Here is an 18852-nt window from a genome sequence, read left to right as displayed (position 1 = left end):
TTCTCACCTCCCGAAAAAAACTTTCCTCTCTCTTTTTTTCCGCCCTTTTCCCGCGCTCTCTTTCCTTTTTATATCTCAAAATTTAGTAACGCCTTTCCTTTCCACAGCCAATCATTTCTCTTTTTCCATCATCATCCCATTCTCACTTACCTATTTCACGTGACGTGCAATAGGAGAAAGGTCACCGGAAATTCCCAGCATCTCAGAATCTCTCCTTAACCATCCAGAACATCTGTGTCCACTTACTTGACCTACCTCGCCCCAAAATTGACCAAGCGTTCTCTGTTAACGGTAAATCAGGATCGCTCCCCGCTGGCCCCTACTGTGACCTCTCGTGAGCACTCCGTCTCTCGTCCCTCGCCATCCACTGACCACCCACTGGTCCATCTAGCTATCTTCGCTTGCTCTTAGGGAGTGGACGCCGATCATATTTCTCCCTCTAATGTCTCTACATTAAGTACAAACTCTACTTAATTCAGTTCCATTAACGTGACCCACTATCTTAAATTTTATGACTTTAAGTGTTCTCTTGAAAGGTTTACGTTATCACCCTACCTAGCATTCTTTCCTTAATTATTTTATATTTAATTTAACTTGTAAGACTTTGGGTCTTACATTCGCCAATACTCCCCTAAAAAAATTTATGCATGTGTAAATTTATGCATGTGTAAATTTTTTTCTATACTGGTACACCTTCCACCGTATATCTATTTACCTATCCCCTTTACACACAACTACTTACGCCAAATCATCTGACGCCAAAATCACCCTGATGAAGTCTTGTATTATCCCTATTTCGCGTGTTTTTTTTTTTTTTTTTTTTTAACATTATCCATATTCATTAAAATTTCAGTTGCTTAACCCATCGCACAATTTTGAAGATAGTTTAATCCCAAGTCCACTTGTTTACCCTCATAGCTGAATGTGACCCTCTTAGTGTTCTATATACAGATATATACATATACACAATCTAAATATTTTAGACCTCACTAAATCTTCTCCCATCCCATACTCTCCTCAAATAAACCCCCCCTAAATACATCTGTCTCTAAACACCTTCTGACTTCCTTACTCGCCTCTTACGCAATATTTACCTCTATGTAGTCCCTGGTAATCCACTCTCTTTCTTTTTCTCAACATCTCTCCTTGGCTCGTGTGAGTCTCGCCACTGCTCTCATCCCTGCCTTGACAAGGTGTTGCCTGTGTCTTCCCCATCCTCAGATCTTTGGGCGGCAGGTCTTCATGTATTCTCCCCCCCTCAAGTGGTATTGTCTCAGATGGTTCTCATGCTCCACTCTAACTGTGTATGGTGGTCGAGTTAGCTTTATCCTATAATTAACAGGGGACAGTTTTTCCGTTATCCGGAAAGGTCCTATGGATAGGTTATTCCATTTTCCCTTCCCTTTCCTGTGGTTTTTCCGCACTACCCAATCTCCTACTTCCAGCGTCTTGTATTTCCTTCCCATATTTAGACGTGCCCTGTTCCTTTTGCTTGCCTCCAAACTTGCCTTCCTTGCATCTAAGCGTGCTTCCTCAAAATTACTAATGATCTTCTCCTTATACTCCGTGATATCAGGGAACTCCTCCCTACTGCCCTTAAGGCATAAATCAGTCGGAAACTTTGGGTCAAAACCCATCAACAAGTAGGCCGGAGTGTCCTTTATACTTTTATGGACGCATGTCCGTATCGCATACAAGGCGTAGGGCAGCTTCTCGTCCCAATCCTTAGCGGAACAGTCCGAAATGTGAGAGAGCACCCCCTTCAATGTCCGGTTGAACCGCTCACATAGCCCGTTTGATTCGGGTCTGTATGGTACGGTGTTGAGTTTTTTCACCTGCAGCATCTCACATACCTGCATCATTAACTCTGACTGGAAGTTCGCACCATTGTCTGTCAACATATACCTGCTGCAACCGTACCTACATACCACTCCTTTTAGATAGACTTCTGCTATAGCCGAAGCCGACTGGTCTTTTAAAGGGAAGGCCTCTGGGTATCTAGTAAACATGTCTATCACAGATAGGATGTACCGGTTACCCCTAGGTGTTGTTGGTAAGGGACCTACAATGTCTAATGCAATCGCCTCAAACGGTCGTCCTGGATCTAGGTGTTGTTGCATAGGGGCTTTACCTAGATGTGTAGCCCTCATCTGGCATTCATGGCAAGTCTTACAAAACCGTTCTATGTCTTTACTCATCCCTTTCCATGTGTACCGCTTCCTGATCCTCTGCAACGTTTTCTTGAACCCCATGTGCCCAGCTATTCTGCTAGCATGAAAGGCTTTTAATATCTCGGGGCGCATTTCCTTTGGTAAGACCACCTTCTCCTGGTCCTTGCCCCACCTTTCATCTCTGTTTTCCCACACTAAGATCCCCTTATTATTCAATGCATACCCCTTTCTGTGAGCTGGTTTGGCTTCAGATCTCTTCTTCAGGCCTAGCATAATGCCACTGCATTCCGGATCTATCTCTTGAGCCTTCCTTATTTCAATTTCCTCCCCCCTCAGTTCCGTGTCCCCTGCGGTAGCTACACATGCTTCTATTATCTCACTATCACCCCTCGAATCGGCTTCCACCTCGTTTGTCTCATAACGGGCTCTACTAAAATAGTCGGCTACAGTGTTTGTTCTTCCCGGGATATAGCGCACTTCTATGTCATATTCCTGCACTTGCAGGCTCCACCTAATCAATCTACTATTCTTGTCCTTAATGTTCCTCAATATTTGTAGAGGTTGGTGGTCAGACAATACTACAGTCTTCCTGCCATAAACTAGGAATTTGAATTGTTCCAAGGCAAAGACTATGGCCAGTGCCTCTCGCTCTACAGTAGAATAGTTTTTTTCGTGAAGGTTCAAGGGCCGGCTACAGTAGCCTATGGTACCCCCTTCTACTCCTTCTCCTTGTTCCAAAACAGCCGCAATGCACTCTCCCGACGCATCACATGTCAAAAGAAAAGGCTGCCCCCCATCTGGGTGCCTCAATAGGGGTTTACTAATCATTACCTGTTTCAGTGCAGTGAAGGCCCCCTCTGCCTCTTCCGTCCATCGGAATTTCTTGCCTTTCTTAGTAAGCTCTATCAGAGGTTTCATCACGTGGGCTCTATCTTTAATGAACCTCTTGTAATAGTTCACCATTCCTAATAATACGCACTTCTCTTACACTCATCGGGGGTTTAAGTTTGCTAATGGCTTCGGTGTTTTTTGCATTAGGTGTGATCCCCCTTTCAGATATCACGTGACCTAAGTACTCTACTTCTGGTATAAGGAATTTGCATTTCGAGCTTTTTAACTTCAATTTTGCTTCGGCTAGTCTCTGGAAGATGTCTTCCAGCAGTTCCAAGTGTTCTTCCAACGTTCGTGAGTATACCAGGATATCGTCTAAAAAACACAGCACCCCTTTCTCCAGTAGGTCAGCCAGGATGGTATTCATAAGGCATTGGAAGGAAGCAGCCGAATTCCTAGCTCCTTGTGGCATCCTAGTCATGTTATACTTGCCAAAGGGTGTGGAAAACGCAAAATACTTCCTGTCCTCTTTCCTCAAAGGGATTTGAAAATACCCTGAATGTAAGTCAAGCTTTGATAGATACCTGGCTCCCTTCAGGCTGCATAGTAATTCTGTAATATTAGGCAGGGGAAAGTCTATAGGGTGCGTGACAGCATTCACTTTCCGCAAGTCCAGCACTATCCTAAATGCACCGTCGCCTTTCTTGACCATTAGAAGGGGGCTGTTCCATTTGGACACCGACTTTTCGATGATGCCTGCCTCTTCCATCTCCCTGATCTCTTCTCTCAGCGCGGGCAGTTGGTATTGGGGAATCCGATATTGAGGGGTATAGATGGGTATCTCTTGTTTGACGTGCACTTCATGCTCTACTAGTTTTGTGCATTGAAGATCCGTCATTCGCTTAGCAAATACCTGAGCATATTGCCCTATTAATTTTCTTAATCGGGGTTCCTCCACCATTTCCATCGCGTTAATCCCACATTCTTCTTCCCAATCCTTTATGCTATCATCCTCTGCCTCTTCTTCTGGATCCGCTAAAATTTCCTTGCCGAAACTAAGGCTGCCCTCTCTCACGTCGATCCTGACACCTATTTTTTTTAGCAGGTCTATCCCTAGGATGGCGTCATGCTTACCGCTGTCTATCCTTTCGGACACTAGATAAGCATGAGCTACCCCCTCCTTGCACCCCTCTAGTCTAATTTCGTCCATTACAATATAATCTGTGCGGATTTCCCCTGCACCCACTCCCTTCAATAAAAACTCCTGACAACACCTAATTTCCCCCCCTTTTGCTGTCCTGCAGTATTTTGAGAAAAATTGCCACATCAAAATGGAGCGAGAAGCTCCGGTGTCCACCAGAAATTTGCCTTCTATTCCTCTTAGCTTCCCCTTTATATATATCATGTCGCCTATCTTGTCTGCATTACTTAATGCTTTGTACAATTTTTCGCCCGTCTTAATCGCACCTGCTTCTGGTACTGGTCTCTCCAGGCGGGCGCTCTTGAGAGACCTGTTCAGTTTAAATTCCTATCCCTGGGGTTCCTACTGTCTATGATTTTCTTTTCGTCATTTTTCCACCCCATTTCCCTGCTCCTATTTACTATTCCATCCCTCTCAGGTCTATCACTGCGTGTTGCCCTAAAGGCTTGCGCTTGCTGCCTAGTGTCCTGTTTGTTGCGGTAGTCATCACCTGCCCGGTATCTCCCCCAGCTATTCCTGAGTGGACAGTGTTTTGCAAAGTGTTCCACTCCCCCGCAATTGTAACATCTCCTAAGCCTATCATGCCTATCTTCTCTAGTGTTTGGCCCGGTTTGGGCGTTTTCCCCCCTCTGTCTATTAATTTTGTCTTGCATGATCTCTCTCGTGTTAAATCCTCCTAACAATCTATTTAATTTAGCTCCCATTTCCGCTATCTGTCTCTCTAGCCCTTCTAATTTATTTTCGCCTTCTTTTTCTTTATTATCCTTCGGTTTTGTCTCTTCTCCCGTTGCTAAAACATTTATGTCCCTTCTAATCGCCCCCCGACTTTGGAAATCTAATTTTTGTTCCTGTACGGCGAGTTCTAACGCTTCCTTTAAGCAGTTCGGTTTTCCTCTAAGGATTTCCCGCCTATACCTGTCTCGTATTCCTGTAATAAACTGGCCTATTAAAATTTTTTCAAAGGCGCAACTTTCTTTTTCCGATACCTCTGTTGTTAATTTTACATTTAAAAATCTTTTATGATACTCCTCTACACTTTCGCGATTATTCTGACTATAATTATTTAACATCCCGATCCCTTCTAGAAATGTGATTTTCGGGGAAAATAGCTTTCTTAGTATTTTTTCCAGCTGGTCTAGGGTTTCTACTTCCGTTGCTTGGGTTTCCTCTAAATATTTAGTCTGGGCTCTGCCCTCCAGCTTAAATTCTGCCATCATTACTATTTCCATTTCAGACAGCCCTTCTTTTTCTTTAATCACTTGTAGTCTTCTCAGAAAATTTTCTACATTTTCTGATGGTTCCCCTCTAAATGCCTTTAAAAATTTACTTAACTTAATAGGGCCCCTACTATCGTTCCCTGTACTAACAATTGATTCTACTGATGTCTCCTGTCCATTATTATTTTCAATCCTTTCCCTATCCTCCCTGCAGTGCGCCCTCCTTGTAGCCATGATTTATCTTTTGGGGTGGGGTTTAATTTTAATTAACCATCTAATTCCAATAACTAGCACATTCCTACAACTAATCCTATAACACAATAACAATTCTAATTCAGTAACAAATTCTAACTAAATACTTACTCTGTTTAAAATTTCTGGCTCGCCAGCTGAATTTTTTTCTTTCAGTTTCAGCAACTGAATTACTTTTATATTTTTTTGTCGTTTTGAACACAGCCTTCCGTTGTGAGGAATTATCCTGGCTATGGCTTGCCAATTGTGGGCGTTGGAGCTTGTCGTTTAACTAATATTACTTTTCTTATTAGTTTATTTTTTTATTGAAGCTTTATTTGAGGTTTATTTTAATCAATTCTTCAATGGAGTCTACTATGCCCCCCTTTTTTTTTCTCAACTCCCACGTAGCACCTGACTTATTAACTCCCAGAAGATTCTAGATTCGGGGGGGGGGGGGGGGTTTCAGTAATGTTAATTTCCTCACCCGGACACTAGGCTCTGTGTTCAAAATGACTGACACGACTCATATATATATATATAAAATTGGTTTATTACATATATACAAACTTGGATTATTTAACAAATCAATACTCATTATTCACTTTACATTAATACTACGGTTCTGGCCTTTAAGGTCTTCCATACATCATCATTTCTTGCCTCTCTACTACTAATACTCTCCTAAAATCAGTTTAACTAAACTCTTAAATACAATTGACATTCTTATGTTTCTTATTCCTACTCTTTTAGCACAATTGACATTTTCATGTTTATTATTCCTACTCTTTTAGCACAATTGACATTTTTATGTTTATTATTCCTACTCATTTAGCTCAATTCTACATTCTTCTCATGGTTATTACAATTCTTCTTCTTCTTCATTGACATTGTATAAATTTACATACAACTCTATCTGCTCTACCCGTCCAAAATTATTAAATTTTCCCCTTCATTAATTAGTCTGTAAATTATACTATAACTATAATCAATCCTACGTAAAACTGGTTCAAAATATTTCCTTAATCAACTACAGAACATGCACTGAGTTTACTGAAAGTGCTCTCGCAATCTCATTTAAAATTTCCTAATTTTCCTACAGTCCTTTGCAAATATATATATATAGGTACATAAACTGTTTGAAACTTACTTCTGGGATTTGAATCCTCCCGCTAACAAAATGTTTCGCCTGTGTCTTTCCGCTCTGCATTTGGGGTCCACCATCAGTCGGGGATTTCTCTCCTTCAGCTCCGGAACTGTAAACATCTGCTAGGGATACTGTCTATTCCGTCGATTCTTCCTGGTATCATAATTTCCTACGCTGTGCCCGATCATTCAATCGGAGTTGCTCCTTTTTACTCTATTTCTCTGTGTAGACTGCAGGGCTGCCCAGTGTACTTTCGTAAGCATCATCTCTCGCCTTCTTCCTAAATATATTTCTAGGAAGGGGTTTAAGGACTTCTTCCTTCCATCTCGAGAAAGTTCCTATCTATACTTTACTTAACTATCGGAGTTTAGCCGATTCACCAAAATTGGTCCTACGGGTGAATTACTTCTAGGGGTTGTTTCCCCAGCCTACCTCTCAAAAAAAACTTTCATCACTTCTTCCAAAGAACCTTTTCTCACCTCCCGAAAAAAACTTTCCTCTCTCTTTTTTTCCGCCCTTTTCCCGCGCTCTCTTTCCTTTTTATATCTCAAAATTTAGTAACGCCTTTCCTTTCCACAGCCAATCATTTCTCTTTTTCCATCATCATCCCATTCTCACTTACCTATTTCACGTGACGTGCAATAGGAGAAAGGTCACCGGAAATTCCCAGCATCTCAGAATCTCTCCTTAACCATCCAGAACATCTGTGTCCACTTACTTGACCTACCTCGCCCCAAAATTGACCAAGCGTTCTCTGTTAACGGTAAATCAGGATCGCTCCCCGCTGGCCCCTACTGTGACCTCTCGTGAGCACTCCGTCTCTCGTCCCTCGCCATCCACTGACCACCCACTGGTCCATCTAGCTATCTTCGCTTGCTCTTAGGGAGTGGACGCCGATCATATTTCTCCCTCTAATGTCTCTACATTAAGTACAAACTCTACTTAATTCAGTTCCATTAACGTGACCCACTATCTTAAATTTTATGACTTTAAGTGTTCTCTTGAAAGGTTTACGTTATCACCCTACCTAGCATTCTTTCCTTAATTATTTTATATTTAATTTAACTTGTAAGACTTTGGGTCTTACACCGGGTTTATGCATTTTTTTTTCAAGTATCAACAAAATCGAAAATATGAACATTAATTGCAAAAAATGAATGTTAAACATTCATAAATACCACATTTCAAACCACATGCTTAGCTATACAATACAGTGTACCCCACTTTATGATATTAATCCGTTAGCACTGTATCGCGAAAATATCGTAATGTGAACCCAATAACACATTGTTTTTTGGTAATTCATTCCACAACCTTAGAATGAATTTTTGCTATATTTTACATTTATAATGTAAAAAGGGTATTAGTTACCAAATCAAATCATTAAACTCACTACACTTTCATCGTTATCATATGTTATAAGAACCAGGGGCTCACATCTGGTGAGCATGGGCTTGGCACACCCAGGGTCCTGAGCTGGATATCATCATTCTTCCCTTTCTTGGTGATTCCTTTCTACTTCTGGCTCTCTCTCTCTCTCTCTCTCTCTCTCTCTCAGGGTAACTCGGGAATTTTTTTTTGGCTGGTGCAGTATAAGCCTCGGGCTTCCTTGCATCATATGGCTAATAATAATAATAATAACCAGTTGTGAATGGCTTTGTAATATTTTTCTAAAGCACTTTTCTGGAAGTCACGACCATAAAACAATTTGCACTTTCTGGTTTATTGGGCTTTTCTGTCACTGCAAGCAATCATGAACGGGTAGTAAACTTGATGTTATGGCATTTGTGAAAATACAGATAGTTGGAATTGTGTGGGTTTTTACGTTATTGTGTTGAAATGTGTTTGCCCTTTACTAAAATCTTCAATCATATAAAAAACATAAATAAATTTTCAGAATCTTCTCATTCCTTTTTTTTTTTTTAAATTAAGCTTCGTAAACTTGTTACTCCCCGCAAATCGTGTTAGTTGCAATTTGTGTGTTCCATTAAAAAATGCTTATGCATGCTATTGAAATTTATAAAGAAAAGAGAAGATTAGCTTGAAAATAAACGCCTCTTGAAGCATTTCTGAAGAAGATGACTCCTTGTACAACAAACCAACGAGTGCCGAGCCAATAATGAGTGATCAACGAGTGTGCATTTAGTCGATGACTATGTTTATTATTAGCCATAATGCAAGGAAGCCTGAGGCTTATGCTGCACCAGCCAAAAAAATTTCCGAGTTACCCAGAGAGAGAGAGAGAGAGAGAGAGAGAGAGAGAGAGAGAGTCAGAAGTAGAAGGGAATCACCAAGAAAGAGAAGAATGATGATATCCAGCTCAGGACCCTGGGTGTGCCAAGCCCATACTCAGCAGATGTGAGCCCCTGGGGTAAAATTATGAAGAATAAACATTCTTTAACATTTGTAAGTCATAAATAATTTCTTTATTATTATAATTTGCTTGATTTTACAGGCTACGTTTTCATTCCTTTGGATAAATCAATAAATTAAACAAACTAATTAGTTAACTAATTTCATTGTTGATAACGTAAACCCTATTTTTAACATTATGTCTATGGGAAATAAATTCCTGCTTTACGAGCACAATTATTAACTCGTAAAGTCGAGAACTACCTGAAAGATCGGTCGTGTTCGGGCCACAATGGGCAACTTGTAGATTACTCACGGCAATTGAGGGTTGGAGGAATTAACCTGGTTTCTGTAAACATTCTGAATCAGAAAGTTATTTAAATAACTTTCTGATTCAAAATACTGGATTATTAAACCAACTTTTCAGTCTCGAATTTCTTAAGAAATTAAAGACATTACACTTTTGCAGGTTGAATTGCTTAATTTCTCACTGTTCTTCTCTACTCAGTATATTAATTAAACATGGTATATTTTTGTAAATGTAAGGTTATTTATTTACATAAATTTATATTTAAATTATGTTATTCTGCTTTCAGCAAACATCACAATGTCTGATTCCAGAAGACCAAAGCAAGTCTTAGGATTTGATGTATCTCTAGAAAAAATATTTGATTTCAGTTTTTTAACAGATGACTTGACTGTTCAGTACATTAAACATCACGGTCATATAATGTTTATCGTCCGTGGTCCTCCTGGTGGAGGTAAAAGCTTATTAACAAAAATGATTGAACAGCTTTATATCACCTGTAAAGTATGCAGTGCTGATCATTATTTTGAACTTCCATTTGTTTCTAAGGAGCATGACAGAGATACAATGAAAAAGTCTCATGTCTACTGTGCACAAAGGTATTATTAGTCTTTAAGTTGCTTAGTTAAAAAGATATATATATATTACTGTGTTTAATGAATTTATGCACATCACTCATGCACCTAACAATTGAGTAAATTTGATATGGTTCTAAATATAGTGTATTGAAAAAAGGCCTTACCAATTCTAATAATATAGGTAGGAGACTTTTTTTTTTGGCATTTTATCTTGCCTCCTGATAACTACAGTTTTTCTCCTGATTTTTTGTTAAATTGTGATGCAGTAAAATCTGGTTAATTCAAAGTTCAAAATATATTCATTTCAGTTTAAACTAGTGTTGGGCATAATGGAATTGTTTAAAGAAATATACATATATATACAGGAGCATGGCACCATTTCCCAAGTGGTAGTAGCACTTCACCTGTAGTTTTGATAACATCAGATCGAGTCCTCCTCCCACTGTTTTATTTCTTTCATTTTTCATTTTGTTGTTTTTATTTTCGAAATCGAATGATTGCATAATTGATTATGAAATATAATCAAATTTCAGTTATGCCCATCACTGACAAAAACCTGAAGGAAAATGCTTAATCCTGGTATACTGCTGTATGCTGCTTTTTTGTCCGTTCATATTGCTTTTCACTTTGTAAAGCTAAGTCTGACAGAGTAGGCTGTTGTTTGGTTTTTAGGAGCATTAGCAACTAAGGCCATATTGCTCCGGGATATGTGGTGGTCATTCCCTGACCTGTCCGCATCCTCATTATTTGGTGGTGACAGGCTTGAACCCCGGTCTAATCAAGAAGCGTGTGCTACGCACTGCTGCTCCTTCCCACCTGGCTATAGAGGTGCCAGTGAGAGAGTAGGCAGTACTGTTTATGTTAATTCACTGTGCCTGGCCAAGTGCAGTTCATTTGGTCAGTGAAACACTGCTTTTTTATTATAATGGCTGTTTTTCACTATTCAATAGCATCTCAAAGTTTGCCTCTGACTTATGTGAGAATTATCATGGAAAGAAATGAAATTCCAATAGTTTGTTGCTGCGAATAGAAAATCACCTATCATCACAAATACATTTTACACTATAGGAAAATGTCACAAAGGTATCAGACTTTAACAAAAAAAAATGCCAGAATTTTATTCTGACATGTAGCTTGTGTGTTTGTTTAGGAACCTTTTAGGTGCATCGGCATCTATGGCCATAGTGCAGCATGACATGTAGCATGCATCTGGCAGTAAAAGTGATACTTCAATTGGTTATGGGGGGGGGGGGACCAGAGTCATTACATTTTACAATTCTATGAACATGGGGACTGTCTACAGTTTTATTTATTTATTTTTTTATGAAAACCCCAAACACACAAGAGGTATTAGAACCTGTAGTACTTGGTAACTTGGTATTAGAACCTATAGTACTTTTGTCTTCTCAACCTCCAACCCATGGATTGGTTGGAGGTTGAGAAGACGAAAGAAGATATTTGATGATATCAGACTTGAATTTCTGTAGACTAATTTTCAGGAAATACATATGAAGGAAGGTTGTTCCAGAAAACAGCAGTTCAGTGAATAAACGAGGAAGATGAAAAGTTGGTTCTGTGGGTTTGAAGTTGGACAGTAAATGGATGTTGGCTGCATGTGTTCGGACTGTTTTGAAAGCTGTTATTATTGTTGTTATTTGGTTTTTTTAGAAGCATTAGCAACTAAGGCCATATTGCCCCGGGGATATGCAGTGGTCATTCCCTGACCTTTCCGCATCCTCCGTATTTGGTGGTCACGGGCTTCAACCCTGGTCTCAGGGTAGGATTATCCATTAAGGCAATGAGGCATGTGCCTAGGGCCCCAGGCTTTGTGGGCCCCCAAGCTAAGACATTTTCCTATAGTGCTCTAAAATAGATTAATGTTTTCAGTAAACATCATAAAAATCTTGATTATTTTAAGCGAAAATTTTTTCAAAACAATTATGACATTTTAATACGTATTTTGAACAGCGCGGACTATCTATGCTTTAAATAATTCTGCAATACCAATGGCTGTAGTGAGCCAAGAGTGATTAAGTGCCTTATCCCTAATTTCCATTGAACACGAGTTTGCCAAAAAAATAAACTTTGAAGACAATCAATAAATTTGCGAATTCTAAAATTCTCAAAGTAAATTTGTAAAAACAACATAAAAAATTATTCATTAAACTAAAAAGTTTTATTATTTATCATTCTTTAACAGGCAGAAAAATCCAGGAATTCAAAAGTACAAAATTTTATTTTTTTTATTATTATTATTCTTTGGGGGCCCCAAATATAATTTGCCTAGGGGCCCCAACTATCCTTAATCTGCCACTGCCTGGTCTAATCAAGAAGCGTGTGCTACGCACTGCTGCACCTACCCACCTGGCTACGGAGGTGCCCCCTGTTTTGAAAGAGAGAGAGCGGCAATTATAGAAGCCAATTCAGAAGAACAGTGCCCATGGAAACTGTAGAAAAGGCATGCAGCAGAAACAGGACATCTATGAGACAGAGTGGAGAGATTCTCTTAGAGATGAGTCATTAATTAACTTAACTGCCCTCTTCTGAATGGAATCTAGAAGCCTGAGAGAGGGTTTGATGTTGTTGTTGTTGTTGGGTTTAACGACACATAGGATACTTGGGCCATATTGTGTCTTCTAATGGTGAATATGAAATAACTATATTTTATGATATATTTGTATCCGGTTTAGGAAAGTAAATAGTTCCTTTTTATTAGAATCATCTCCCAGAATCTGCAATAAATTTATTGATGACTGTGTTTTAGCAATTGATTTAAAAGTATCTAAGCAGATGTTCTGAAAGTGGGGACAGTCCACTAACAAATGGCAAATGGTCAGTTGTACTTGACATGATGTACATTGTGGAGCGCTGTCATTAGTTAATAGATACAGATGAGTGAGATGAGTATGCCCAATCTTGAGCCTTCCTAAAATTGTTTCTTCTCGTCTGCTTTTCTGGAAGCTGGAGGGCCACAGCTTTGGTTCTGGTTTTATTTGGTATAATTTGTTTCCTGGATAACCTCTCCAGATTAATGACCAGCTATTGTAACATGCTTTACGGATGATATGTTTATAATCAGTATATGGGATTCGAAAAGTCTGTAAACGAGTAGTATCTGGTTGTTTGGCTGCAAGATCTGCTCTTTCATTTCCTGCTATCCCAGAATGACCTGGAATCCAGCAGAATGTCACAGTTTGGTTTGACTCATTACACACAAGTAATTTAGAATGGATTTGTTTTATTACAGGGTGACAGGAGTTGGTATTACTGTTTATAGCAGAGACAGCACTGAGCAAGTCAGTGTATATTATGGCAGATGAAATTAGAAGTTGAGTAATATGACCTAGAGCCAAGTTAATAGCATAAAGCTCAGCAGTGAAGATACTGCATTCTACAGGTAATGAGACAGAAGTGCTGAAAGATGGAAAGATCGCCGCAGCGCCTACTTGGGTCTCAGTTTTCGATCCATCTGTATAGATCTTACAGGCCTGTGAATTAGAAGCAGAGTGAGCTTCATGTAACTGTGAAATATTGAAGGGACACAAGGTGTTCTTTCCCCACTGTTGGAAATAGTCATCGTAAATTGCAGGGATATTTGTCCACGGTGGATCAGGCGGTGTTATGTCCTGATATATATTGCCGATTTCAATATTCCACGTTTGAGTTAGTTCTTTAAGTCTAAGTGCAGCAGGTCTGTTTTCATTTGGTTTACTGTTGTAAAATGAGTCCCATTCGGTATTGTACAGACATCTCCAATTTGGGTGGGAGGGAAGACTGCGGATTTTTGCGGCATATATTAAAAGCAATGTTTTCCTCCGAAGATGTAAGGGAGGTTGGTGGGCTTCAATGTAAAGGCTCTGGACTGGGGAGGTTCTGAAAGCCCCTAGAGAAACTCGAAGGGCACTGTGCTGGATGGTATTTAATCGTTCTAAAGTGCTCTTCCTCGCAGAGTCATACACTGGAGAACCGTAGTCCAAATGGGATCTGATGAGAGCTCTATAAATATGGATAAGCGTATGCCGATCAGCACCCCATGACATGGATGACACACACCGAAGGATATTCAATTTCTTCAAGCAGATGGTACGAAGATAGGCCACATGTGCTTGAAAGTTCAGTTTTCTATCTAGTATCAGGCCAAGAAAGCGGACAGTGTTAACCAGAGGAACCGACACATTTTTTATCTTTAACTCAGGATCAGGACGAAATGACCGGAGTTTGCAGAAATGAGTGGTAGTGGATTTCTGTTCAGCAAGATGGTATCCATTGCGTAAAGTCCACGATTCTATTCTGTTTAGAGAAATTTGTAACTGTCTTTCGATAGAATTCATATTTTGTGATTGGCACGATATGGTGAGGTCATCTGCATACATATATACTTCAATAGTTTTTGGAAGATCTTCCAATATATTGTTGACCCTAATTGCGAATAGGGTTGGACTCAGTATGGAACCCTGTGGGACACCCTCTTCTTGAATATGAGATGTTGATAGGCAGTTTTGATATCTGATTTGAAAGGTACGTAACTTTAAAAAGTTCTGAATAATTTGAGGGAGATAGCCTCTCAACCCTAACTGATGCATATCTGTGATAATACCATGACGCCATGTGGTGTCGAATGCTTTCTGAATATCCAGGTTAACCATAACTAAATGTTGTCTCCTGATGAAGACGTTACGTATGTTGGATTCAATTTTGACAAGTAAATCTAGGGTGGACCTGTTTTTGCGGAAGCCATATTGGTGATCAGAAAGCAGATTTTGGGAGTCTAGAATCCAGGTGAACCTCTTATGCACCATCCTTTCGAAGATCTTGCCCAAACAGCTTGTCAATGATATTGATCTGTAATTTTGAACTAGAGAGGTATCTTTTCCCGGTTTTGGTATTGCACAAATATAGGAATGACGCCATGAGAGAGGATATGTGTTTTCTGAGAAGATCCTGTTATAAAATAGCAATAGTGTGTACAGATCTGCTTCACACAGATGTTTAAGCATTCTGTAGTGAATGCCGTCTGGTCCTGCTGCACTATTTGGAGATTTACTCAAGGATTCTTTGAGTTCAGCTATAGTAAAGGGCTGGTTATATGGAAGTGGGAGATTAGTTGAAAAATTCAATTTTTTATGTTCTTCATTAGTTTTGATTCTCTGAAAAGCAGTCACGTAAGTGGTTGAGGCGGAAGTATTATAGAAAGATTCGGCTAAAGCATTTGCGATGTCAGTAGGAGAAGATAGGTCCTGCCCATTCCACTGTATTATTGGAGACTGTAACGGTAGAAATTTTCCATTGAGAGCTTGTATTTTTTTCCAGATAATCCAAGTGTCAGTATTTTTGTTAATAGTTGAGGCAAACTTAATCCAGGAGTCATGTTTTGCTTTTTTCCTAATTTGTCTTGCTTTGGCTCTCAGTTTTTTGAAAACTATTAGGTTGGCGGTAGTGGGGAATTTGCGAAATTGGTTCCAAGCACGGTTTTTTTCTACTTTCGCTATGGTACAATCTTGATTCCACCATTGGTTTTGGTGTACCCGCTTGCTCTGGTTGGATTTTGGAATAGAAATTTCGGCTGCTGATAATATATGGCTGGTAATGTGTTCGGTTACGTCATCAATATGTTCTTGTTGTACATACTGTTTGTTTAGTAGGACACAAGTACAGTAGTTTTTCCAGTCTGCTTTGTGGAAATTCCAAGATATACGGGCTTTTGGGCATGATACGACCTGTGTTTGAATTGAGCTGATGATGGGAAAATGGTCGCTGTGGAATGGATCATTCAACACCAACCATTCCATACTTGGAAAAAGAGATGCTGAACAGATAGATAAGTCTATGGCAGATGTTGTACCTGTAGGTAGTTGAACATAAGTTGGAGAGCCAGTGTTTAATACAGTCAGATTATGGTTATCTAGGAATGTTTCAATTAATTGGCCTCTTTTAGTGGAGGATCCCCACAATGGATGGTGACCGTTGAAATCACCGAGTAAACAGACAGGAGGTGGCAGCTGTGTTAAAAGGTTGTCAAGTTCAGTCTGGGAGCAAGGATAATTAGGTGGTATATAAACAGATGCAAGGGTTAATGATATTCCCATTGCTATCCGAACTGCTACAACTTCTAGGGAGGTTTCTAGTTGGAGATGTCTTGATGGTATGGTAGTTTTGACAAGAATACCTACCCCTCCAAGGGAAGAAGAGTCAGAATCCCTGTCTCGCCTAAACATAGTATAGTTTTTGAATTTGAGTGAAACTTTTGGTGATAAAAATGTTTCCTGTAAGCATACTCCTAATGCGTTAGTTTGTATGAGTAAATCATTCAGGTCATCTATATTACTGCGTAGTCCTCTGCAGTTCCATTGTAGGAATTTGTTCATTGCTTGGGTTTATTTGACGAAGATTGATCTGACTGTTTTTTCTGAGGTTTCTGCCTGCTTAGTTTTGATATTTCATTTCTGGGAAAGTTTGGGCGTCCTGTGTCCATGATATCATTGGCATGTAATTCTAGTACTGTGTCTTCGTCCTCTGACTGAACCTCCATGTCCATGTTGCTATAGCGTGGTTTCATTGTCTTTTGATTTTCAACACTAACAGATTTTGTTCTTCCGGGCAAGGTTGAGATGGCATCAGTTGGGATACTGATTGGTGTGTTGCTGGTTTCATTAACTGTAGATTTTTTATTGCACGTTAGCATATTTTTTGCCTAGGTGGCAAATGAAATGTTTGGTTCTATGGAGACATCTGTCTGAGTTGAAATTGACCGGCTGTTTTTAGTGACCGATGCGTATGATCGGCTAGGCATGGTTAACAGAATTTGCTTCCTTGCTTCAGGATATGTGACTTTATGCTCCACCTTATATTTCTGGATTTGTTTGCCTGTTTTCCAAAGGTCACAAGCTTTAGAGAAGGCAGGATGGCTTCCTTTACAGTTAGGGCAACTAGGAGTGGCAGCTGTACAGTCTCCTTGAGAATGCTCCTTAGAGCCACAAATAGGACACACAGCATCGCCTCTGCATGCTGTCTGAGAATGGCCATACTTCTGGCACTTAAAGCAGCGAATGGGATTTGGGATGTAGGGCCGAATCTTGCAGTTTAAATAACCTGCTTTAACAGAAGATGGAAGAGTCGGAGTACTAAATGTCAAAATGACGGACCTGGTTGCCATCTTTTTTGGTCATTATTCTCCGCGCATGAGTCACTTTTTGTTCCCTGAGTTCTTGTATTATCTCTTCTTCTGACATGGATAGCAAGTCCCATTTGCTGATAACGCCTCTAGCGGTGTTAAGAGTGTTATGCGGTGTAACTGACACTGGAATACTGTTAAATGATGTTAATTTTAACAGCTTCTCTGAGTGAGTTGTCTTAGAAGTTTCAATTAGAAGGTCTCCAGATTGGAGACGCTTAACCATTTTAGGAGATCCACAAACCGATTCTAAACATTTCTGTATAAGAAAAGGCGATAGTTTGCCAACAGGTTGTGTGGATAATGAGTGCATTATAAGAAATGCTGGCACGTCATTATTCTGATTTTCCGTCCTTAGTCGCTTCGGACGATTGGAGTCATGGTCGTCGTCAGGAATTTCTGATCTCGAGCTCGAGGGCTCTAACAGTGGATAGTTACTTATATCCATGTCGGCTCCTTTTGGCCCTGGGGGTTTGTCTTTACCACCCAGGTTACCGGCCCCGCCATGGGGAGGCAGGAGCAGTGCCACGAGGCGACCAAGCGGCTATTAGTTGTGTTAGTAATAAAGGAAAAAGAAACAGAAAGGTGTCTTTCCTTTCTGGGCCTTTGCCTACTACTTGTAGAGCGAAAGAGCTACTGAAATATAAAATGAAATGAAGAAAACGGTATTCAGAAATAAACAGAATATGTACTGGCAAAAGCTCTTTAGATAATTCGCTTGGAAAAAAGCACTGAGATCGCTTGGCCACGGAACGCCTGGCACCCGGGGCCAAGAGGTTTTGAGGGCACAGCCCCAGATGTGGGAACAGTATTCCACAGTAGGGCGGATTTGTGATTTGTAGCTGTTAGGAAGAAAAGTAACGCTGAGAGCAAAAGAGAAAACCAAGTTTTTTTAAATGCAGAGGAAGCAATATTTGTAATATGCTTGTGCCAGGAGAGATTACAAGTCAGGGTAATCCCCAAAAGATATATATCATCTTGTCTAGAAATCGGAGTGTCACCAAAGATAAGCTTAGGGGCAGAAGAACCCTTTTTGCGAGATATAAGACGGTACTGAGTTTTAGGGGGATTGAAATCAACTAAGTTGTCTTTGCCCCACTGGAGAATTACCTGGAGATCGGCATTTAAGGAATTGGTAGTGGATATTCGAGAAGTTGAAGCTGACTGAGCAGGGCAAGGTTTCTCAAACTGGAAAGTGGAATGGAATGTGCTATCATCGGCAAAACTATGGATAGGATTTCCAGTCAATGGGAGGTCATTAATATATAAGAGGAAAAGAGTGGGGGAAAGAACTGAAACTTGGGGGACACCAGCATTAGTGGGGAAGTTAGAAGACAGAGAGCCATCTACCATCACTCTCAGTGAGCAATCAGAGAGAAAACTGGATAACAAATTACAAGAAAACAGTTGGCAAACCATAAGATAGAAACTTGTTTAGAAGACCTTTATTTCAAGCGCGATTGAAAGCCTTTGAGATGTCAAGAGCAATTACTTGTGTTTCACCGAACTTTTCCATTGAATTTGTCAATAAATGGGCAACTATTTGTAAAAGAATAAGAGAAGTTTACCTCAATATGATACATAGAACACTTCCGTATGATATTCTCCAGAAATTAAAACGAAAACAATAAAAAAATTGAAAATCT

General features: G+C 39.9%; 1 protein-coding gene across 1 annotated transcript in view; it reads left to right on the top strand.

Annotated features, from left to right (window-relative positions):
- Positions 1-9757: 9757 nt before the first annotated feature.
- LOC150088303 (myelin protein CNP-like) overlaps positions 9758-18852 on the top strand; it is a 77868-nt gene continuing 68773 nt past the window's right edge. Inside the window, exon 1 of the mRNA XM_090370110.1 lies at positions 9758-10056. Within this exon, the coding sequence (XP_090226236.1) occupies positions 9758-10056 (299 nt within the window). The remainder of the gene's footprint in view (positions 10057-18852) is intronic.

The sequence above is a fragment of the Mastigoproctus giganteus genome, chromosome 3, assembly GCF_048544385.1.
Source record: "Mastigoproctus giganteus isolate SK-2022 chromosome 3, ASM4854438v1, whole genome shotgun sequence".
Classification (NCBI taxonomy): Eukaryota; Metazoa; Arthropoda; class Arachnida; order Uropygi; family Thelyphonidae; genus Mastigoproctus; species Mastigoproctus giganteus.
The sequence above is the reverse complement of the archived record's forward strand: the minus strand, read 5'-3'. Positions and strand labels throughout refer to the sequence as shown.